Below are 25,651 nucleotides of genomic sequence, written 5' to 3'. Positions count from 1 at the left end.
CAGTATGTTCACTGAATATACATGAGCAACCGGTGATCTGCTTTAGGTGTAGGGAACCTGGACACAAGTCCTGGGGCTGTAAAGGCCCTGATATGACCAAGTTGTGCAGGCGTTGTGGTGAGGAAGGTCATAAGGCACTAGGCTGCAAGAACCCTCCCAAGTGCTTGATTTGTTCCGGCAAGTCCGTGAACAACAATCACCCAACGGGAGGCTCAAGGTGCCCGACCTTCAAACGAGCCATCAACGAAAAGTCACAGGTAACGCAGGTAACGCAGCTGAACCTGAACCACTGTGACGCAGTTCAGCAACTGCTGCATCAGTCAGTTGCTGAGTGGGGGACGGACATCGTCATCATATCGGACCCACACACTTAATTTAGAATGCCGAATCTCGGCTTATTTTAACCGAGATCCGCACAGCCGAGTAGTCGGCAAACAAATTTCCTGGGACCTCAGCAAATATAAGCCGAGTATCAGTAAATCATGCTTCGTTGCTAAGCAACCGGACAATTTGTTAGCTGAGTCTCGGTTAAAATCGGGAAACCGAGATTTGCACAGCCGAGCTCGTGAAAAAAATCTAAGTGAGCATACCGAGTACCCGCCGGCAACGTCAACTGGGTCGTGGATGGATCCTGAAAAATGGCGGCGATATGGACGACGGGTAAATAGCCCGTCCAGGAGTTGGTGTCTACTACCTACGAGGGCTTCGTGATCGCCAAGGTAAACGGGGTCCTCTTCTGTAGCTGCTATGCGCCTCCGAGTTGGTCGACCGAGCGGTTCACGCAGATGCTGGACTGTATGACGACCGTGCTGACAGGGCGAAGGCCAGTAGTAATAGCGGGTGACTTCAATGCCTAGGCCGTGGAATGGGGAAGCCGTATCACGAACCAGCGAGGTCAAATCCTGTTAGCACTGGCCGTGCTAGATGTCGATCTGCCTAATGTTGGTACCAAAAGTACCTTTAGTCGAAACGGAGCGGAGTCGATTATCGACGTTACTTTTTGTAGTCCTGGCCTAACGAGTAGTTCGAACTGGAGGGTAGACAATGCCTACACTCACAGCGACCACCTGGCGGTTTGCTGCAGTATCGAGTACAACAACAGCAGACAGTGGGTTGAGGAAGCGGCTAGGTCAAGGCCAAGCCCTCGTAGGTGGAAGACATCGTACTTCAATGACGAAGTACTTAAAGAGGCGCTCCGTCGTGAGCGTAACCTACCCGGCCTAAGCGGGGACGAACTGGTAGCGGTGCTTTCGCGTGCATGCGATGCGACCATGCCTAGGAAAGTCCACCCTAGAAATGGGAGACCACCGACGTACTGGTGGACTCAAGCAATTGCGAACCTGCGCCGTGCCTGCCTACGGGCCAGGAGGCGGATGCAGCGAGCACGTACCGAGCAGGAGCGTGAAGAACGACGGGCGGTGTTCACCGCTGCCAAAGTCGCGCTGAAGTCCGAGATGAGGGCAAGCAAAAAGGCCTGCTTTGAGGGACTCTGTCAGAGTGCCAACGCGAATCCGTGGGGCGATGCCTACAGGATCGTTATGGCAAAGACAAGAGTTGCAATGGCTGCTACAGAGCAATCTCCAGAGATGCTGGAGGGGATCATCGAGGGGCTCTTTCCGCGCCACAACCCTAGCCCATGGCCTCCTTTTGTAGGACAGCCGGGGATTGGGCCTGGTGATGAGGATAGAGTAACCGATGAGGAACTTGTAGGGATTGCAAAATCCCTAAGCATGGGGAAGGCACCAGGTCCGGACGGAGTTCCAAACCTGGCCCTCAAAGTCGCAATCTTGGAGGCTCCCGGTATGTTGAGATCTGCTATGCAGATATGCCTGGACGAGGGAGTATTTCCAGATGTGTGGAAGAGGCAGAGCCTGGTACTATTGCCAAAGGCGGGAAAACCACCCGGTGACCCGTCGGCGTATAGACCAATATGCTTGATTGACACGGCGGGGAAGGTGCTCGAGAAGATCATCCTCAACAAACTGTTGAGGTACACTGAGGGTGTAAATGGTCTCTCAAGCAACCAGTTCGGCTTCCGGAAAGGGAAGTCCACCGTAGACGCTATTATGACGGTTAAGAAAACCGCTGAGATAGCACTCCAGCGTAAGAGGAGGGGGATTCGCTACTGCGCAGTAGTGACTCTGGATGTAAGGAACGCATTTAAGGTGAAACATCTCGGAATCCAAAGATGGCCGGCACAATGGCCGACTTCTCCCCCTACTCACGTTTTCAAAGGCACAAAAATGGAGAAACAGTTGGCAAATGTTCCTGATCTTTTTATTTTAATTTATTTTTTATTTTAGTGCACAAAGCCAAAATAAAAAGTGCACTGTTGTGGGATGCTTTCTTCGCGAAATTTGTGCCTTTGAAGTTTTAGTGCAGTCTTAGCAGTTGATTCCAAACTGTTTCACCTTAATAGTGCCAGTTGGGCGGCTATTGCTGATGCGCTCCTGCGTCTGGGGATACCCGAGTACCTGTACAAGATTCTCGGAAGTTACTTCCAGAATCGGGTATTAGTCTATGACACAGAGGTGGGTCGGAAAAGCTTTCACATAACCTCAGGAGTCCCGCAAGGTTCCATCCTGGGTCCGGTGTTATGGAATGTCATGTACGACGAAATGTTGAGATTAAAATTCACGGTGGGTGTGGTCATCGTTGGCTTTGCCGACGATATTACGCTGGAGGTCTACGGTGAATCGATCGAAGAAGTGGAATTGACTGCAGCCCACTCGATCGCAATTGTGGAGGAGTGAATGAGCTCCAGGAAACTGGAATTGGCTCACCACAAAACTGAGGCGGTTGTTGTCAACAACCGAAAGTCGGTGCAGCAAGCGGTGATCAGTCTAGGCGACTGCACGATCACTTCGAAGCGCTCTGTCAAACACTTGGGGGTGATGATCGACGATAAGCTTACCTTCGGTAGCCACGTTGAGTATGCTTGCAAAAGAGCCTCCACCAAAGACAAATTAGCCTCCACAGCTATTGTGGCACTGTCCCGGATGATGTCCAATAGCTCTGCGGTGTACGCTAGTAAGCGTAAGCTTCTGGCCAGTGTCGCCTCGTCCATACTGACGTATGGCGGCCCGGCTTGGGGCACGGCTTTAAGCACCAACAGCTACCGTAGCAAGCTGGAGAGTACATATAGGCTAATATGCCTGAGGGTTGCGAGCGCGTACCGTACCGTGTCACACGATGCACTCTGCGCCATCACCGGTATGGTGCCTATTGGTATCCTTATCATGGAAGACATAGAGTGCTTCGAAAGGCGCGGCACAAGAGGCATACACAGGACTGTCAGACTGGCCTCTATGGTCAAATGGCAGCTTGCGTGGGACAGTTCCACCAAGGGAGTGTGGACTCACAGGTTGATTCCGAGGTTAGATATCTGGGTCAATAGGCGCCATGGGGAACTAACATTCCACCTGACACAGGTCCTTTCGGGCCATGGTTGCTTTAGACAGTATTTACACCGTTTTGGTCATGCGGGTTCTCCCGAATGTCCAGTTTGTGCAGGTTTAGAGGAAACGGCGGAACACGTTTTGTTCGTGTGCCCGCGTTTCCGCACAATGCGTGACCGCATGTTTGCCACATGCGGTCGGGACACGACTCCGGACAATTTGGTTCAGAGGATGTGTGAAGACGAGTTTGGCTGGAATGCCGTTTCATCGGCTATCACCCACATCGTCTCGGAACTACAAAGGAGGTGGCGAGTGGACTCGAGGAGTGGCTAGTGCAGACGCTAAACAACAGGTGGTCCAAGGGTTCGCAGTCGGCTTCGTAGGTCATACCGGTGCCCTACAGTCGAAATCGACCCTTACAGCGATTAAGTGGCCGCGGGGAGAACATCCTGGTAGCGCTGCTGTCATGGCGCCGGCCTACTGGGTTGGATACGAGCCTCTGGTTGTTCGGGGCAGGTGGAGGCCAGTGTTGTGAAAAACTCAATTTCTCACAACTCACGCTTGAGATTTTTCATGCGTGAGTTGTCAATCATGCAACTCAGCATTCAAAAAATCATGGATGAGTTGGCTCACCTTTTTAACTCATTGTCTAGTATTTCCACAGTTTACTTACACACGGCAATAATTTCTTGTTAGTCAAGTAAAATTATGTTAATCCTTTCTAACGTAAACAACAACATTTGGGTTTCACGAGTTGTTGCCGGGTTTTGCGACTGAATCATTTTTTACGGTTTGAGTTGATTGAGTTGATTTTGCGTCAAAATCTCAAGCGTGAGATTTGCGAAGCAGATCTCTAATGAGTTTGCTCTCACGGGAGAGCGTATTGACTGAGATTTTGAGTGCGAGTCAATCAACACTGGTGGAGGCCCCTTCGTCAGCAATCCCAGCTGGTGCTAGCTGATAGGGCCTGAGCCTTCAGTAGGTCAAATTGCGGAGCCCGCAGTATCTGTTCTTGATACCTGCCGAGCAGCTGAGCGCGGGCGTTGTGGTTGACCCTGCCCGCCTTCAGCGGACATGGGAGGTGAGGACCTGGGAGGGAGAAACCGATACGAAATTTATGTACGTCAAGGTGAGCCGAGATTCTGCTGTCACGAACTGTCACTGTGAGCCCAGATCTAAAACAATGGACTAACATGATAAAAGCGCGTAATTGATTAAAACATATTTCTGCATTTTAACAAATGTGACCAAAAATCGATTGAAAAGCTATTCATGCTTATTCAAAAGTAATGTCACAATAGAATCTTTTATTCTGATTGAATATAAAGTATTTGAAACGCATAATTTTACTTTTTCCAATAAAAACGAAAATAAAATGCATAGAAAACTTTGGCCCTTTTTCCATGTATGTCCAGAACGATCGAAGGAACACAACAAATGAAAACTAGCGATTTTCATCAAGTCTGCCTTGATTGTCGTTGGCAAGCTGGAGTTTTCCTGCAGTTCAAAATAACTTTGTGCAATATTTCGTGTGTAGTATCGGTGCCTCCCTCCCAGGTGAGGACCACCTGGGAAGCTGGCAAAGCGCCAGCATGCTACCTCGGTGGACCCCCCTAAGCGTGTCATCGATGTTCGTTGCTGCATGGCTACGCAGCTGACCTGTAGGATGCGATGTGCAATAGCCCCTCTCCGAAGCAATGCCTTCATGGTGGTCCCGGAGAGACGAAGGATTTGGCGGCAATGGAAATGGTTTAGTGGGTCGGGGGTGTAGTCCTGTTTACTGCTTGCATGTAGTAAATGGTCCCCAACCCCACACTCCCGGACCTCGGTCCGAAGTCTGTTGAGCAGATTATCCCCTCATGGCTAAGAAAAAAAAGACCCTCATCTCCCCGGAACCACATTTCGGTATTTCTTCGAAGAGTGTGCATATAGTGCATATAGCAACAACACATGTAGCAGAAGTAGCCTAGGCAAACTGCTTCTCCTAGCCGACTTAAACAATGTTATAAGGGACCAGCCTCGGCAGGGCTAATCCTCTGTAGCCAACTCTTGATCCGCGCGCCATCGGCGCTGCATTTTTAACATAATGTGAGTGACAGCCGTAGCCGTAGATGCCCTTTTACAGGCATATTCAACGTGGCTAGCGAAGGTGAGCTTGTCATCGATCATTACCCCAAGGTGCCTGAGGGATCGCTTGGATTCTATGGTGCAATCACCTACAGAGATAAGCGCTTGTTGCTCGGACTTGTGGTTGTTGCGCCCCACCAGAGTCTTGTGACAGGCCAGCCCTAGTTTCCTAGACTCCATCTATTCCTGAACTTTGGAAATAGAGTGCGCTGCTGTCAACGCTCCTTTTATGCTCGATTGCCACCTCAGCTGTCTGAACGACCGACTGGATAGCGTCCAGAGTAGATTTACCTTTCCTGAATCCAAACTGGTTGTTGGACAGGCCGTCCGCACATTCCGTATACATACAGACTTTTCCGTCGTATTTATTTATTTATTTATTTATTTACCAATATTTATCCATCTGAATTCAAGGTCTTAATAAATGAACTAATAACAAAGAAATTACAAAATGGACGAGCGAGTAATCTTATTTTTAAAACACACAGTTTTTTTTTTTTTTTTTTTTTTTTTTTTTTTTTTTTTTTTTTTTTTTTTTTTTTTTTTTTTTTTTTTTAATAGTATCATTCCAAACATTACATTCATTTCTTATATCTAGGTGTTCTGTGTTAGTAGACAACACTATCATCCTAATTTGGTAAAACAAATTTAAGATTTAATTAACATTTTGTTAACAACATATTACATTTCAGTTGCCGTAGCAGTTCAGTTTTTTTTTACAGGTGAGTTGATTTCACCTGCTTATAAGAGAAAAAAAAACGTTTTTAATATACTTAACCTAACTTAACCTAAACATATAACGCATTAATCGTGGCAATAGAAGATTGTAACGATTTTTGCCTGAAATTATTTATTAATTTATTTGACATTTGTTCCAATGTTTCAACATTGGATATTCTATGTAACTCATTGGTACTATACCAGGGAGGAAGTCTCAGAATCATTTTCAAAATTTTATTTTGAATTCTCTGCAGAGCTTTCTTCCTGGTATTACAACAGCTAGTCCATATTGGTACAGCATACAACATGGCTGGCCTGAAAATTTGTTTGAATATCAAAAGCTTGTTCTTAAGACAAAGTTTTGATTTTCTATTAATAAGGGGATAGAGACATTTTACATATTTATTACATTTGGCTTGGATGCCCTCAATGTGATTTTTGAAAGTTAAATTCTTATCTAGCATAAGCCCTAGATACTTAACTTCATCTGACCAATTTATTGGAACCCCTCTCATCGTGACAACATGTCTACTTGAAGGTTTCAAATAAAGAGCTTTTGGTTTATGTGGGAATATTATTAGTTGAGTTTTGGAAGCATTAGGAGAAATCTTCCATTTTTGCAAGTATGAAGAAAAAATATCCAAACTTTTTTGCAATCGACTACAGATGACACGCAGGCTTCGTCCTTTGGCGGAGAGGCCTGTGTCATCCGCAAATAAAGATTTTTGACATCCCTGAGGTAACTCAGGTAAGTCAGATGTGAAAATATTGTATAATATTGGTCCCAAAATGCTGCCTTGAGGAACACCAGCTCTTACAGGAAGTCTTTCAGATCTGAAGTTCTGATAATTAACCTGAAGTGTACGATTTGACAGATAACTTTGAATTATTCTAACAATGTATGTTGGAAAATTAAAGTTTTTTAATTTTACAATCAAACCTTCATGCCAAACACTGTCGAATGCTTTTTCTATGTCTAGAAGAGCAAGACCAGTAGAATAGCCTTCAGATTTGTTGGAACGGATCAAATTTGTTACACGTAAAAGTTGATGAGTGGTCGAATGTCCATGGCGGAATCCGAACTGTTCATTGGCAAAAATTGAATTTTCGTTGATGTGGGCCATCATTCTGTTCAAAATAACCTTTTCAAAAAGTTTACTGATGGAGGAAAGCAAACTGATTGGACGATAGCTAGAAGCTTCTGCAGGATTTTTGTCTGGTTTTAAAATTGGAACAACCTTAGCATTTTTCCATTTGTCAAGAAAATATGCTAATTGAAAACATTTGTTAAATATATCAACTAAAAATGATAAGCTACTTTCTGGAAGTTTCTTGATGAGGATGTAGAAAATTCCATCATCGCCAGGAGCTTTCATGTTTTTGAATTTTTTAATAATAGTTCTCACTTCTTCCAAATCAGTCTCCCAGGCATTTTCGAAAACGTTCTCTTGATTGAGAATATTTTCGAACTCCTGAGTAACTTCATTTTCAATTGGACTAGTAAGTCCTAAATTAAAATTGTGCGCACTTTCAAACTGCATAGCTAGTTTTTGAGCTTTTTCGCAATTAGTTAATAATAATTTGTTTTCCTCTTTCAATGCCGGTATAGGCTTCTGAGGTTTTTTCAAGATTTTAGATAATTTCCAAAAGGGCTTAGAGCCAGGGTCCAATTGAGAAATTTTATTTTCAAAATTTTTGTTTCTTAATTGAGCAAATCGTTTCTTGATTTCTTTCTGCAAATCCCGCCATATAATTTTCATAGCAGGATCGCGAGTGCGTTGAAATTGCCTTCTCCTCACGTTTTTAAGACGGATCAAGAGTTTAAGATCATCGTCTATAATCATGGATTCAATTTTGGAATTGCAATGCTCCGGGCTTCAACAATGGAATTTGTTAAAGTTTCAAGAGCATTGTCAATATCAAGTTTAGTTTCTAAAGAAATGTTAACATCAAGATTAGAGTCAACATACGTTTCATATATATTCCAGTCGGCTCGTAAATAATTGAAAGTGGAGCTGATAGGATTGAGAATCGCTTCTTGAGATATTTGAAATGTAACAGGGACATGATCAGAATCAAAATCAGCATGAGTCATCAGTTGGCTACAAAGATGACTAGAGTCGGTTAAGACCAAATCAATCGTAGATGGATTTCTAGAAGAGGAAAAACATGTGGGGCTATCAGGGCATTGAATTGAGAAATATCCTGAAGAGCACTCATCAAACAAAATTCTGCCGTTGGAATTACTTTGAGAATTATTCCATGACCGATGTTTGGCATTAAAGTCACCAATGACAAAAAATTTTGACTTATTGCGAGTCAATTTACGCAAGTCAGTTTGGAGCAAATTAACTTGCTGTCCAGAGCATTGAAAAGGCAAATAGGCAGCTATGAAAGTATATTTACCAAACTGTGTTTCAACAGAAACACCTAAAGTTTCAAAAACTTTAGTTTCAAATGATGAAAACAGTTGATGTTTTATACGCCTATGAATGATGATTGCAACTCCCCCACATGCCCCATCAAGTCGATCATTACGATAAACAAAAAAGTTAGGATCTCTTTTGAGTTTAGATCCAGGTTTTAAATACGTTTCGGTAATAACTGCTACATGCACGTTATTAACCGTAAGAAAATTAAACAGCTCGTCCTCTTTACCATTCAGAGAACGAGCATTCCAATTTAAAATATTTAAATTATTATTTAGATACATTCGAAATTGAAAGATTCGAACGGCTACCCGACGGATTAAAATTAGTTTGTGAATGAACATGATTATGATCTTCCTGATGGGTATGATTCATGATCAAGCGATCGTTAACTGAAAAATGAGCATTGTTCGATACTCTACCAGGCAAATTCCGGAAACGACCGTTATCGTAACGGATATTATCTTTCATCTGCCTGGCACGAGCCTCAATGACCCTTTTGCGTGAAGGACAATTCCAAAAATTGGACTTATGGTTAGCCCCGCAATTACAGCATATGAATTTGGTGGTATCTTCCTTCACTGGACAGACGTCCTTAGCGTGAGAAGAACCTCCGCAAATCATGCATTTAGCATCCATGCGACAATTTTTTGTACCATGACCCCACTTTTGGCACCGACGGCACTGAGTGGGGTTCTGGTAATTTCCTCCAGGTTTCTGGAAATGTTCCCATGTCACACGGACATCAAACACAAGTTTTGCTTTTTCTAAAGCTTTAATATTATTTAGTTCTTTTTTGTTAAAGTGAACTAAATAAAATTCTTGAGAAAGCCCTTTCCGAACAATGCCAGATTGGGTTCTCTTTTTCATAATGATTACTTGGACTGGGGAAAATCCAAGTATATCATTTATTCCATTTTTGATCTCTTCAGGTGATTTATAGTCACTTGAGAGACCTTTCAAGACAACTTTGAACAAACGTTCAGTTTTGTCGTCATAAGTAAATAAAACACACAGTTGTTTAAGCGAACTCAAAGCGATCTTCAACCATAGTGAATGAGCGAATCATCGACGACAATGGTTCATTATATCCAAGCGTAGTTCGGTGAAATCTGCCTTGTAGCAATGATCGCTGCCGGAGAGGTCGTTGAGCAGCCCGAATATCTAACTTGGAAAGCAGCCGTGGCCAATCAATTTCATTGTTCAGAAGTTTAGCTACAAACATCGCTTGTTGAATTTTACGCCTTTTCTCAAGGGTGTCCATGTTAAGTAGTTTGCACCGAGCAGGATATGCAGGAAGATTCAGTGGATCACGTCAGGGTAGATGACGCAGGGCCATCCGAATGAACCTTCGTTGGACACGTTCGATCCTCAATGTCCAGGAAACATCATTTGGTGTCCAAACAATGGAAGCAGTTTCGACAATTGGCCGTACCAGCGCGCAGTATAGTGATTTCAAACAGTACGGGTCTGTGAAATCTTTGGCTATTTTTGATATGAAGCCCAGCTGTCGATTTGCCTTGGCTATTATTGACGCATAGTGATTGTTGAAGGTCAATTTCGAGTCCAACGTCACTCTCAAATCTATCACTTCATCAACCGTACGAAGTCTGGATCCATTCATCCTATAGTCGAACAAAAGTGGTCGTTTCGAGCGGTGGAATGTCATTACAGAGCACTTTGGAATGCTGACAATTAACTTGTTTAGTTGGCACAGTCAATAAACTTGTCTATCAGATTTTGCAGACGATGGCAGTCTTCCACTGATCGAAGCACCAGATAAATTTTCATGTCGTCAGCATAGATGATTTTGTAGTCCACACCTAATGTCGAAGCGACGTCGTTGAAAAACAGTGTAAACAATAGGGGACCCAAATTGCTTCCTTGGGGTACACCCGACGTATTACAGAATGGGGTCGAAAGTAGTAGATTTAGTAGACAGATAGGTCTATACGCCGACGGATCACCTAGTGATTTCCCCGCGTTTTGTAGTAGCACCAGTTTCTGTCGCTTCCACACATCCGGGAAGATTCCTTGATCTATGCAGTGTTGCATCGTGGTTCTGAACATTTCCGGATTCGCATTCACTGCCGCTTTCAAGGCAATATTCGGGATACCATCGGATCCCGGTGCCTTGTTTGACGCGAATGATTTAACGACTTCTGCCATCTCTTCCTTCGTCACCGTCGCCCTTTCTTCTCCTTCATCTGCCGTATACAGCGCTGGGGGCATGGGTTTGTGGGATGATGTAGGAAGAGTACATCGATTATCGATCGCAGCAACTCGGGCGCTTTCTCTTGGGGCGCTATAGCACTTTTGGTCTTAGCCATTACCACTCTGTAAGCGACACCCCACGGACTCGAATTGGCACTCTGCTATAGACTATCAAAGCATGCCCGTTTTAAACTCTTGATTTCCTTTTTGAGACCTAACTTTACCTCTCTGAATGCTTCCCTGCGTTCTTCTCTTTATTTTTCTGTACGTGCGTTGTAATCTTCATCTAGCCCGATGGCAGATTGCTCGAAGATTTGCAATTGATTCACACCACCAGTACACCGGCGGCCTCTCTAGAAGAGACTTTTATCGCCATCACACGCTCGTGACATGACAGCAACTAGCTCTTCACCGTTTAGGTCCAGTGTTCCGTTCGCGCCTCAGGGCTTCAGTGAATACTTCGCCGTCGAAGCGCGCTGTTTTTCAACCTCAGGCTTGGGTCAAGTTACATCACACTGCCCTCCGCCCGCCTGGTATTACACTATAGCGAATCGATTGATGATCGCTATGAGTAATACCATCATCAACGCCCCAGTTCATGGCCTTCAGAAGCTCTGCCATCAGCGTAAAGTAGTCCATAATACAATGCTTCTCATTTCAAATTTTCATAACAACCTTATAAGTTTTTAACAACACTGACCATGACACCATGAAGTGGCTCAATGAGATTGATATACGTTAGTTAAGTATAACTTGTTTATCAATTATGGTTTTCGTCGCACTTGTATGAAATCCATAATAACCTTTAGAAGTTATTGCTGTTTCGTGAATTTTATGAATTTTGGCCTGAGTAAAAATGATTAACACTTCAGTCGTCGTGCTGTTGTATTTTGTACAACACCGCTAAAAAACCTCGCTTTTCGTTCACAACAACAGCGAGGTGGTTCTGACGGTGGCAAACCGCGCGACGACTGGAAGGTTAATGACAATAATAGAAATCGTAAGACGCGTAGTGAAATTTGTGAAAGTTCATTATGTTCAACTATTTTCTCGATTATTATTATCATTCGATGGTTGTAATCCATATGCCTTTGGAAAAAAGCATTTATAGATTTTTCGATGCTTTTTAAGGGAAAATAATGGAATATTTCGTTAATTAATTTATGAATTTCGTTAATTAATTTGCTTGAGTGTTTGATTATGTAGAGAAACTTGCAGATACCTGCTACCAGCCCTGTAATATGAAAATAAACGAAAGCATCGTCGCAGCATAAAAACAACCACACAAGAAAGCAAAATGCCACATAACAATAACAGAGAGCCAAACTGCGAGAGAGACTCTACACATTTTCCCGAAGACGCAAAGGAGAGAAACTCTCAACTTTTGACGTTTCGACGAACCTTTCGGTGGAAAAACCGTAATGTGTCAGAAACGGAAAAGATCTTCATTTTTTCTTGCACAGCCTGCACCTCCCCTTTTAAGATAAAGCATCCAGCAGAAGCAGCAGGGAAGGAATAAAACCTCCCCACCGTCCCTTCCGCCCACAAACCGTACTGCTGCTGCTGCTGATATCGTATTACACAAGCGACTCAAATCTCGGTTTTCACTCCCCCGCAGCACAATAATCACTTTTTTTCTTCTCCGCTTATCCAAGGGGAGGATTATTCGCCCCCATTTTTTCTGCACAAAACCTGGAAACTCACCTTCTGCGATAACGCGCTTGATTCGCAGCTTCACGTTCGATATTTCCACGATCTGTCCGACGAATTCGTTGTCCTGGCCGACGCTGGGGCCAGCGTTAAAATAGTTCATCGCCGATTTCAGGAAGTCGCTCATCTTGCCAGGGCCTGATCCTCTGCCGCAGGATGATCGGAACGAGAAACACGGAACTTTGCAGCGCACAATTTCGGATGTCCACCACCACTGCTACTACTGCTGATGGTTCTGGCTGGCGTTGAATTTCGCTAGCGGAGAAAGAATCTGGGGAACTTTCTTCGTTCGCTGCCACAGTCACTTTTTACGCCACCTCTTTTTTCTTTCAGTGACAGACAGTGCGATGATGACTCTTTCGTCGCTCTGCTGCGCTGGGAGCAGTGTTGCCATAATTCATTCTGAAATTTTATTCTCAAGAATCAGGTTCTGTAGTTGTAATTGTGGCAAATTTACCATATCAAGCCAAACTTTTCCATCCGACGTATCTGCAAAAATAAACAAATCGAGATTTGCTTTGCATGGGCTTGACAAACGCATAATCTACCTATTGTGTCTATAAAAGTATTCCTACATCAATTTTTTGATTTTTAGAAATAAATTAAAATTATGCCCTATGTGCACTTTACTCAGTGTTTTTAATTTGGCTACATACACCCTTCGTTTGCAAAGCGACTCAACTGTCAACATTTTTCATGCTAGCACATACACCGTACATATGCTCATAGTAAAGCGACCTATATGTAGAATCAAAACATAAAATTTCGAACACCAGATACGTCATACTGTTTCCAAATCACTAAACATGTTGGAAATCGAGAGAATTGGATTTCCACAGTTGAGCGAGCTGACGGGTCGGCAAACTGATGTGGAACATCATCAGTATTCGGTTTAAGATAATATTTCTCACCAAATTTCGCACAAGAACTGTTCTCCTCCTGCTTTTGTTATTTACGGCTCCGTCCGGTGCTCCTCTTAGTCGAGTTGAAATTGGAAACATTCGGAAACTAATATTCGTTGTCGTTGAAAGTTGAAACTGACGAATTGACTAAGTTTAATAAGTTTTATGGGAATTTGCAAACCGGTGTATGTGCAACTTTTTTTTTTTTTTTTTTCTTCTCCTTTATTTTGGCACAGACCTATTGATCCATATTTGCCAGTGTGTCAAGTGATACGTGACCATTCAAAATGTCAGTTAACGAATCGTACGAATTTTAAAGTTGATTTTTCTCTCAAGTGTTTTGACCGATCAAAATCCAAGCAATCAACGGTTCTTTCATTGAAAAACAGTGCAAATTATTTTTCGCGAAAATAACGGATTCAAACATTTACTCTTGCTTCCTCCAGGAAGCTAGCAATTTGAGCATATTCATCACCATTTTTATTTTTTAGGATGTCGTATATTGAATTTTTTTGAACGAGTATTGGATATTTTCGTCTTATAGACGACAAATTGGAGCAATCAAAAAGTACATGTAGAAGGTCCTCTATTACCTGGCATTTCTCGCACAAGTCCGAACTAATTAGATTCCATTTCGCTAATCTGTCTTTAGTGGCTGTATGGAAGGTACGTATTCTCCCCATATTTATTATCTGACTAGTTGGTAAGCTTATGTGTTTAAACCATGGTTCCAATTTTAATTGAGTCAAAATTTTAAAGTGATCTTTTCCTTTTTCTCTCGATATTTCTGTATATTCTTTATTCCATTCCTGTAGCATTTCGTTTTTAAACCCTAATATGCAGTCATTTAATGTTAGTTGGTGGTTTTCTATTTGTGATTTTTTTATTCCCAGTTTTGCTGCTGTATCTGCTCTGTCATTCCCAGTTATGTTTGTGTGACCTGGTATCCACTGAATAATTATCTGCTGAATACTATTAAACTCTACTATTGAATAAAGATGGTGAATTAGATAGTTGTCTTCATTATTAGTATTAGCCAGTATACTACAACTACTTTGCGAATCTGTAAATATTACTATTTTAAATTGGTTTATACTAATAGCATACTCTATTGCTTCTATTATGGCTACTAATTCTGCGTTCATTATGCTGAAATTGTCATTTAATTTGTAACTAAACGAGGATTTAGTTTGTTCATCGTATATTCCATATCCTACACCTTCTGAAGTTTTTGAACCGTCTGTAAATATATGATAATAATCTTTATATTTTTCATTTATTAGATGAAGCACTATAACCTTTTGTATTTCCTTAGAAGTGTTTGTTTTGTTAATGCCTGTAATTTTTGGGATAATGACTAATTTACTTTTTTCCGGGGGATTCATTGTTTTTTGGTTCAACTTGCATTGAAGTATGTGATAATTATTTAGGGATGCTATTTTTTGAATGTAACTTGTAAATTTGGGTAATTCGTCTGATGTTATTAAATCAGTTAGGCTTTCTGTTATTGGACTATTATAGTAATATAAATTTTTGAGTATTTCCTTAAAGGTAAGATATTGTGCTCTGTACTTTACGGGTAGTTCTCCAGTTTCTGCGTATAAAATGTGATTCGGGGTAGATTGTAAATATCTAAATGTTGTTCTTAATGATAAATTTTGGGTTTTCTCTACTCTTTGTAAATCTGTTTTAGAAACTGATGAATAAATAGTTATTCCATAGTCTAATTGCGACCTTACTATTGATTTATTTATCTGGCTTAATGTAACTGGATGAGTTCCTCCCTTTTTTCTGCTTAACATTTTAAGTATATTAATTTTCTTTTTTGCTTTATTGGTTATTTCAGTTATATGTGTTTTGAAATTCAATTTGTGATCAATCCAAATTCCTAAGTATCTATGGACTAATTTGAGTTCTACTGGTTGATTATTTATTGTAATTTGTATGTTATCTGGAATATCATTGTTGAAACAAATAGTTGCTGATTTATTTGGATTAATTTTTAAATCAAGTTTGAGTAAAGCTGTTGAAATTGTGTCTAATGCATTGTTCATTTTAGTTATCAATTCTGTCATATTTTCACTTTCTATAAAAATAGAGAAGTCATCTGCAAACTGTATAAGAACTCCGTCTTCAACTATTTCGTGTAATGAACTCGTGTAAATATTAAATAGTATGGGAGAAAGCGGGCAACCCTGGGGAAGACCTTTGTTTGTTTTCGTTTCTATTTCTGTACCATCATTCATTATGATTTTAACCGTTCTTTCTCTTAGATAGTAATAACACCAGTCTATGATTTCATTCGGAAATTTTTTCTCTTTCAAAATATTAAGTAATTTTTCTATATTAACTTTATCGAATGCTTTTGTCAAATCTAAGAATGTGCAAAGTGAGAAGTGTTTTTTGTTCTTTGAATTATTTACTTTTGCTATTAACATATTTACACAGTTTATTGCCGATGTTTTTTGTTTAAATCCAAACGAATATTTAGGAAGTGGAGAATTTGATTTAATGAAGCTAACTAATTGCTTTTTGTAAGAAATATTTATTGTTTTTAAGAAAACTGGTATTAAACATATTGGTCTATAAGAACTAGCATCATTTTCTTCTTTATCTGGTTTCAATATAGCTACTGTTTTAATTTCTAGCCAACTTTTAGGAATTTCTCTGGTGCATATAACTTTATTAATCATTTCAGTTATTTTGATAATTAGATCTAAATTTATTTGTTTGAGGAAGTAATAGGATATATTATCTGGACCTGGTGCTGAAGTATCTTTCTTAGATTTTATAATACTCTGTATTTCTTGTAATGTTATTTTATGTTTAACTATTGTATCTGAGGGATTATAATTTATTTCTGTGGTTTTAGTGGGAAAATTTATATTCATGAATTCAGATGAAAGGTTTTTGTCGTTCAATATTTGTATGTTATTTTTCTTTGGAAATCCTCCACTTATCATTTTGACTGTAGTCCATAGTTGTTTGATATTCATGTCTGGTGTTAGACTGTCTGTCAGTTCTCTGTATGATTTTCTTTTCTCTTTCCTAATTGCTGATTTAAGTAATGTTCTAGATTTTTTAAAAAGAAGAAAGTTTTGTAGAGTTAAATTTTTGAAATATTTTAATAAGTTATTACTTTTTTCTTCATATAATCTTTTAATATCTTGTGTCCACCATTTTTTCGGATAATTTGTTTTATGCGGCTTGAATTTGGCTTTGTCAATACATTCTATAAATTTTTCACTCAATACTTCTGGATTTTCTATTGTCTCTGGGCAAAGGTTGTTCAAATTTTTTACTGCTTGCTTTTTATTTATTTGTATTTTATTGTATTCATAGTATTTTGCATAGTCTATTATTTCGAATATTATAACCTTATGTTCTCCGCAAATTTCTTGATCCAGGACTGACCATTCTACTTTAGGTGCTATATTTGTTGAAACTATTGTAATGTCAATTGCTGATGGAATCGTGTTAGGAGGTCTGATCGTTGTTGGATTACCGTTATTCATTACTATTAAATCTGTGTTTATTAATGATTCTGCCAACAACTCTCCGCGAGGGCAGCTTTTATTTGCATTGTTCCATGTTGGATGATTCGAGTTAAAATCTCCTGCTAAAATTGTTGAAGTATTTGATTTGTCTATGAAGTCTAATAATTTAAGCAATGGTGTTTTAATTTGATTATTTCCTATTGACGGTGGTATATAGACTGAAATTATCATTAATGTCTCAGTTGTATTATTTGTTTTAACTGCTATTGCTTCTATAGGGTGAAGTTTAGGTAGGGAAACTGTTTTAAAATCTATTTCATTTTTGATCAATATTCCAACTCCTCCATATCCTTTATCTCTACATTTCTTAACAAATTTGTAACCTGTAAAATTAAATTGTTCATCCGGTTTAGTCCAAATTTCTGAAAGAATTGCTATATCAATATTATGTTGTTGTAAAAGTATTGTTAAAAGTGAACGATTTGCTGCCGGTCTTATGCTATTTATATTATTTTGTAGAATGGTCAAGTTTCTGACTGCGGCCATTATAGTTTATCTGGTTGAACTATTCGAGGATTTTCATTATTTTTCAGAAACGCTGGGTTCACTATTTCTTGTAGTTGATCGCTTATTTGTTTGAGTACATTTTCACCCTTATTGTGTGTACTCGTTCCTGCGTTATTGATTGTTTTGTCGATTTGTTCCTTGATTTGTTTGATTTTTGAAATCATTTTGTTCATATTCAGTTGTTTAACCAATTCCATTTTGAGTGAGTTCACTATTTGTTCCAGTTCTGATTTCGTAATGTATTGTTCTGTGTTGCTCTCTTTTATTTTCAAATTCTTATTCGTGTTTGTGTGTTGTTGTTCTTTTGGTTTCCAGTTTGCATCCTTCTGAACTATTTCTTCTGATTTATTATCGATCGGTGGAAAATCCTCATTTGACTGTAATCTGATTTCTGTCTGTGACTGTCTCGGGTATCTTTTTTCGGCTTCGTTAAATGTTAGTTTGTTGTAGGCCATTGATTTACTGATGTTTTCCTGTCTAATCCTTTCTTTGCAATTTACGTCAAAAGCTTTATGTTTACTACCACAATGGAAACACCTAACGTCCAAAGACTTACAGTTTTTCCCTTCATGTTCCGGATTTGCACAAATATAACATCTTTGCTGTTCTGACTTACACGCCTTTACTCTGTGACCATATCGTAGACATTTCCAGCAATATTTTAACGGGAACAAATAGACATCAACTATTCTCGGGATTCCAAAAATAGTCACCTCTCTTGGCAATTTCTCCCCTTCTGCATAAAGTTTAACACTGTAGGTTGGTACTAATTTTCCATTTTCCAATTTTTGTATTCTTTCCACTTTCTTGATTTTTATTCTTTCCGATTCCAGTTTTTCAAATATTTCTTGCTCCGGAATACTTGGAGGAATATCCCTTACTACTCCTATGGTTTCCTTGAACATGGTTGGTACGTAAATTTTGTATTTGAATGTTTCCGTTAGAATTTTCGAATTGATCAAGTTTTCTGCATGTTTCGGGTTTGCGAAAGTTATCTTGTATCTGTTTTTTCCTGCTATTTTCAATTCCGTGTAGTTTGTAATTTTAATGCTGTGTAGGGTTCGAGCAAGTTCCATGACATGAATATTCTTACTTGGATCTGTTGGTTCAATGAAGAAAGTTGTGAAAGTCTTATTTATTTCCCAACCATCTTCAAGGAAACCATCTCTTTCTTTGTATTTGTCACCTACGTCCATTTTTGCCTTGCCATTCTTGTCTTTGCCTTTGTCGCCATTTTGTTTCTCTCTCTCCTTTTCCTTCTTCCTCTTCTTCCTACCCTTCTTTTGATCTTCTTCTCCGTCACTACTCATTTTTCTGCGGTTAGATAAACCTCCTTCATAAGCTGATTCGTATCCTGTACCCGAGTCGAGTTCCTGTTCATTGTCGTCTAGAAGGCCCGAGAACCTTCCATACTCATCACATTTTGTCGACATCCAACGAGGCCCTAAAACCTCGTGGCTTGGTGATTCTAACCTCAAAAGCCAACCCCCCAGGAGGGCGCCCGAGAAACGGAATCAATCAAACTTACCAATCGATAATTTGCACCGTTTTCACAAATCTACAACCACTAATTACCAAAATAGAAATCCGTTTTTCCACTTTTTTGAGAACACTCAACTTATTTTGGGATTATGAAAATTTCCTCTTACTCACGAACGCGCACTTGAAACACCTTGAAATACTTCACAACTGTACTCGCCGAACGTTAGTTGGAGAATGAATGTGCAACTTCAAAACAATACTGGTGTATATGACGTGACGGATGTGCAAAACGAACTGTCAAACCGACGCATCAAGCAAGGTGTATGTATCAATCAAGGTATGGTATCGACGAATCATCCATGGTGTATGTGAGCAGCACAAAGCAAAAGGGTTTATTCTCTAATTTTACCTGTTTTTCAATTAAATTCAAAACAAATCGGATTTGTTTAATAGTGGTTAGAAACAGTGTTCTTTTTTTCAACTTATAGTAGACATCGCAATAGAAAAAATGCAAAACATTTTAAACAGGATTTAAAATGCTTTACAATATTTTGCATCGCATTTTTCTCGAAACCATCCGAGTGTTAGATACGCCGATTTGAAAAATCATGCTTGATATATACAAGAATAATCAATAATGATTCTAATTGGGTCCTAAAATTTGTAATGAAATCTTGTTTTTATTTAATAACACGAAAAAGCATGTTACTGTAATTACTTTAGCAATTTTTCCCGCTCAAATAATGGCTGTATCATGTTTAAACTTTAATTTAAAAATTTGGTCCATAAATGAACCTTGACACTTTTGATCATGTTTGACGTTCGCTTAGTCGACAAAAACACCACAGGGGTTTTAGTTCGACCACTAGGGTTGTTCCTACACGCTAAGATCAGTTTACCCATAAATAGGTACTTGTTTTACTCATATTTGAGTTTTTGATACAAAACCTATTTTATGGGTAAATTTTACTGAGAAAAATTGGTAGAATTCACTCATATTAGGAATAATGTGAATTTACCTAATTATGAGTAGTCAATTTACCCACATTTGGATGAAAAACAATAATTTATTTCCCAGTCGTTTTGGTGACACTTGCACTTTGTTATCAGCTGGTATTGCCTACTTTTAATATTCCTGATTCCAGCATTCCTCATTTTGTTTTGTAAGTATTCTAGAAATTTCTCCTGCGGATTATTATTCATGTTTTTTTATAATTTTTGAAACCGTGAACAGTGTTATCAAGAAGGAACTGCAAATCGAGCTATGTCACTAACATTGCAGGATTGCGGAATCTTTATGGTGAGTCTAAATGTTTTTTTTATTAGCAGAATTGTTTAAGAAACCGCGAATAATTCTCGCGAAACATTACTAAAGGACCTATCTAACATTGAGAGGCTCTCTTTGTTTACTTTCTCTTTCATTAATAACTGAGTCACATTAATCTCATCTATTGCGTTTTTTGTTTGAAACGCTAGTCAAGGAAATTGACTTTCAATCTATAGTGAAAAACTTCCCAAAATCTTTAGTGTTCCACTGTTATAATCGAAAGAGAACGAGAGAGGAGAGAATCTCTCATTTGTACATAGGTCCTTTAGTAATGTTACGCAAGAATTCTCTAATTATTTATTCACAGTTTGGTCACAGCACAGGAAATCGCATGAAAATTAATCTAGTCTAGTTTTCGAGGAACCCAGAGCAATCCAGCCGTCAAGTCTGTGGTTCCTGGAGACATCTGTTGCTGATAAATAAACTGCACATGAACATGTTTTTGTATAAGATCATGAACATATATGCAATAAATGGTTGATGTCGGTTTAAAAACTATTGTTTTTTAACAATCTATCGTATATCATATAGACATAATTAAACCGGAACAAATAATAAACAAATACCCATTTATGGGTAAAACCCATTACCCATTTTAAGAAAAAGGTGCTAAACGCATAAATGAGTAAATACTACTTTACCCATAAAATGAGTGTGTGCACTTTTTGCCGATTATGAGTAAACTTTACCCATATTTGGGTAGACTGATCTTAGCGTGTATCTGACATTTCGTAAGGGACACGGAAAACAAAATACACCCAAAATTTGAGTTTAAGCCAAAGGATGTGACAAAATCTAAAAAAAAAATTTTTGGGCTCAAACCAACGGAAAACATTAGAAAATTGAGTAAACATGTGTTTTTGGCCTAAACTTAAGCGTTTGGCACTAAAACTGGGACAGGGCTTTAGGACCCAATTTTCTATGCCTGTAAATATTAGTTATAATCTGCAATCTGTACAATTTTTCAAGTGTGTGCAATCATAGATTTTTGAAGGAAAATCATAATGCAAATTTAATTTAATGATTACAGAAAAATCAGTATGGCATTGCTGCGCTGGATAAATGCGGATGATGAGGGACGACTGATGGTTTGTGGAGAGTTGCGATGCGGTTTGACATTAGTAGCCCAGGGAGTGGTCATTCGATAGTTGTTTCAAGCTCATGAAATATTTCAAGGACAAACACAAAAATAAAATCACTCTGAAAAAAGAAATCTGAACACGCGGAGACGGATTCTTTTGGGTTGTTTCAACGTGAATCCAAAGTTGATCTAATGCGTGTGGCATGCACCTGAAACGTAGAGCGCTCAAGGGTTTATTCCAAGGGTCCTCCAAGCTTGTCAACCACATATATATGAACCGTGGCCAACATGATTATGACATTTTTGGGAATCTGACACTTTTGGGAAAACTGACAGTTTTGGGTTGTTCACGTTAACTTATAACTACTCATTAACGTGGGTTTAAGCTGGGTAAGGCGCATAATGACGGAATTGATTTTAGTGTGCTATTGCTCAAAAATTATACGAATACTTGAATACGCAAGTAAACAAGTAAACAATTGTGTAAGCCACTAAACAAAAGGAGAAACTATTTTCAACGTGTTTTTGTTGTAAGCTACGGGAAAATCGTCTTTTGATGGCCCCCTGGTTTATTCACAAATTTCATAACGCTGAAAATTACCATTTTTGACACCCACCCACCCCCTCATAACGCTTTTGACGTAGGACTACGTCTTTCTTCTCTATACAGGAGTGAAATTGAAATTTCAAAACCAAGAGCGTTACGTTGGCATGAAATATTTTAAACGTTTATAGCTTTTTGCTGGCCTAACGAAATTCCTTGATTAGCACCTCAATCGAAAGGCAACCCGGATAAAAACGTATCATTCAGTGAATGGAATAAACCATTAATGTACAATATAACGTATTGGATACAATACAGCGTATTGTAATTGAATGTCGAAGCAATATTATTCTTGTTTGGATACAAAATTCAAAAACAATATAATATATTGTAACAGAACATTGTATTGTTTTTAATTGGTTTTATACCTTACAATTTTGGTCAAATTCCTATTTTCGCGTAAAACAACTGTTGCTTTTTTCTATGTAGCTTTGCTGAAAGAAATAAACAAAACAAGTTGAGAAAGCATGAAATGTTGGGTGAAAAATATTCAAAAAGTAAAAATAAGTAGTTTTTTAGATGTCACTTGACATTAGCTGTAACGACGAATGCAACCATGATACAGTTCGTTGAATTGTTTTTGTATTGTACAACAATACACGAATTGCTAATCAAGACAATACATGAACATTATATCGTATTGTATTTTCAAAATGTTTGTATGAGAAAATATCTATATTTGTATTGTTACGATACTTAACCACCCATACGTTATATTGCAAAAATCTCATATACCATACAGCGAACTGTTCAAAACAATATATTGTACTGTAATTGTATTGTCATTTTACATATACTGTATTGTATTTCCAATACATTGAATGGTACTGTTACAAAACGTTATATTGTTTTTGTATTGTATTTTTTATTCGGGAAGGTATCAAAGGTTCATGTCGTTTACTTACTGAATCCCACATACATTCAAATAGTTTAATAACTGTTTTAAAAGAGAACGTTGATTTCAAGCAAATCTATTATTGTACGGAGATTTCCAGATTGGACACGGCGGTTCTAAACCGCCGTTCCTCAAATCGCCGTCCAAATCGTCGGTTGATGAAAGAGAGAGATGTATTCGAAATCGACTGATTCTCTGACATTTTTGTATACACCGTTGCCATTGGTGCAACATGTACGTTAGATTGCCTTTTCACTGCCACGATTTTTGTGTGGTTTGTTTTGATTCCTTTTGACAATTTTTTTTTATGTTGCTTATGCTACGAGCTGGAGGGAAGCATATTTTGAGGGGTGTTTTGATGCATATTTGGAAAATTTTCTTTTGGTAAAGTTTTCAATTACTTAAATTTCATCAAATATTTAGAAATGTGTTCGAAACTGGACTTCAATGTAATGGATATATCTAGAATTGTCTATTAACAGATGTTTTATGTGAATTGTGAGTAACTGCGAGCCACAATCCTATTGAGTTAGAGGATATTCATACCACCTGAATGTATTGGAGTGCCCCTTGAAATTTACCGCTGATTTCATACCAGCTGAAGCAATATCCCTTCAAATCCATCATCCAAGAAAATGTACAATAATAGAGGTGCTAGAGAAAAAATGACGTCATTTGCTTTTCACTCTCCGCTTGGATCGCATCTCAGCAGACAACAGATCGGCTTGCTCTGACCGGGTGTGCTTCTCAGGCACAGACATCGATAGCGAAAGACCCCGAAAGACGTAGGGAACTGGACTATCGAAATTCATAGATTTTGCCTTATGAACAATAGAATGGTTATTGCAATACGACCGCTTTATGTAATCGTTCTAACATCAACCCACATTAAGGCGTCGATAGGCGCGAGGTGTATGCACGGGCCTATCGATTGCAAGGTTCTTGGTTCAATTCCAGGTTGCTGCAAAAGCATTTTTTGTTTTCAAATTTTGGTTTCATAAGGCAAATCTATGAATTTCAACCCGATTTCTTGTGGAGAATTTTCATAATGTATTTCGATAGTCCATTTGCCTGAGTGTAGAAGTGCTCATCGTAATCCTCAACGGACAAGGAGGGTTGCAACATGTGTGCAGTCAAAATGTGTGTCCATGTTACTCGAATCTCACCGTTCAATCGGCCCTTATCAGCAGGCTCTGTCCCAGTGAGAACGTTATGCCAAGAAGAAGAAGAAGAAGAAGAAGAAGAATTGACAATGCGGCAAATTGAAATTTACGGTGGCGATGACGATATCGATGACTGGAGCACTTCTCCGAACGGAGAGCTCCTCACTGTTCTTTAATTTACAAACCATTACATTCTGAATTATAACTAAAGGAAGGATGCAATTATGACAATTGGCTTAAATTCAAATGCAACAAATCACATGGTGTAGTTAATGTAATGCGGTCGTGTCTTGTACACAATCCCCACTGATTTATTTATTTTGCTTTGAAATCCGCAACTCTGAAAAAGCTTCCAAACCAAATGACAGATCTCCCTTGGAACCATAACGTAATTGAATACTCACAATCACAGCACCTATCATCTGCAAAAAACTACCGCACTGTTGTTAGAACACCACCCATAATTGATCGAAGTTTTGTCCATAGTAGTCCTACGTCAACCCCGCGGTAGTGTAACAGACATAACTACACTGAAACAAGCATTGAAGTAATGACAACCATGAGCAAGTTTTTAAATTTACTATTCCAATCACGATTGAGCTATCAAGAACGCTTTTTATTTGCGTTTTGGTCCCTCTCGATCCAACCGCATCGATAGCCGAGCGGTAAGCGTTCGCGCTTGACAATCGCAAGTTCCTCGGTTCGATTCTGGCCTGCTGCAAGTTTTTAACCATGATATAGTAATTTTACTGTCGAAATGGTGGCATGGTTAAATTGAATGCACAAAATATTTGAAATAAACGCAAATTTAGTCTGCACAAATCAAGTGGCGTTGTGTATTTAATTTAACCCTCTAATATAGTAATTTCAACTGCAACGCTGTTCTCAGTGTAGTGGTCCTTTATAGAGAGATAAGGGCTCATTAGCAAATTTCATAACGCTGGAGGGGGTAGGTAGGTGTCCCAGGAATGTTACAGCTCATACAAAATTCGAAAAACTTTCATACAAAATGCGTTACGAGGGGGTGGGTGGGTATCGAAAATGGCCATTTTTGGCGTTATGAAATTTGTGAATAAACCCTAAACGGAAGTAAAATGGAATGACTTGGCAACAGACCAGCAGTGCTGATTTTGCTCGGCGTCGAGAATAATATTGTAACACAACATGACTTCCTCATTGCTAAAAAGTGTATTTGGCTCATTCACAAATTTCATAACGCTGAAGGGGGTGGGTGGGTGTCCTCATGATGTTACGGCTCATATAAAATATTTAGAACATCCATACAAAAAGCGTTACGAGGGGGTGAGTGGGAGTCGAAAATGGTAATTTTTAGCGTGATGAAATATGTGAATAAACCCAAAGGATTACTAGACATAACCCACCCCAATTTTTTATCCAGGGAGCTGGACCAGTCTAAAGAAGTGACCGTATAGTGTTGAGTAGTATTGAATGAGCGTGCATGCGTGTCTGAAATGTTTTGATTCAACCTCATCGATTTGGCATCACTGTTCATCATCATCGCAGATCGTCATCAT

The 25,651-nt window shown here is 39.2% G+C and overlaps 1 protein-coding gene across 1 annotated transcript in view; it reads right to left on the bottom strand.

The window, feature by feature from the left end:
- LOC5566461 (cyclin-G-associated kinase) overlaps nt 1-12,992 on the bottom strand; it is a 30,434-nt gene extending 17,442 nt beyond the window's left edge. Inside the window, exon 1 of the mRNA XM_021837439.1 lies at nt 12,593-12,992. Within this exon, the coding sequence (XP_021693131.1) occupies nt 12,593-12,725 (133 nt within the window). The 5' untranslated portion in view covers nt 12,726-12,992. The remainder of the gene's footprint in view (nt 1-12,592) is intronic.
- Nucleotides 12,993-25,651: the final 12,659 nt, after the last annotated feature.

This window comes from Aedes aegypti, chromosome 1 (assembly GCF_002204515.2).
Source record: "Aedes aegypti strain LVP_AGWG chromosome 1, AaegL5.0 Primary Assembly, whole genome shotgun sequence".
In the NCBI taxonomy this organism is placed as follows: Eukaryota; Metazoa; Arthropoda; class Insecta; order Diptera; family Culicidae; genus Aedes; species Aedes aegypti.
The sequence above is the reverse complement of the archived record's forward strand: the minus strand, read 5'-3'. Positions and strand labels throughout refer to the sequence as shown.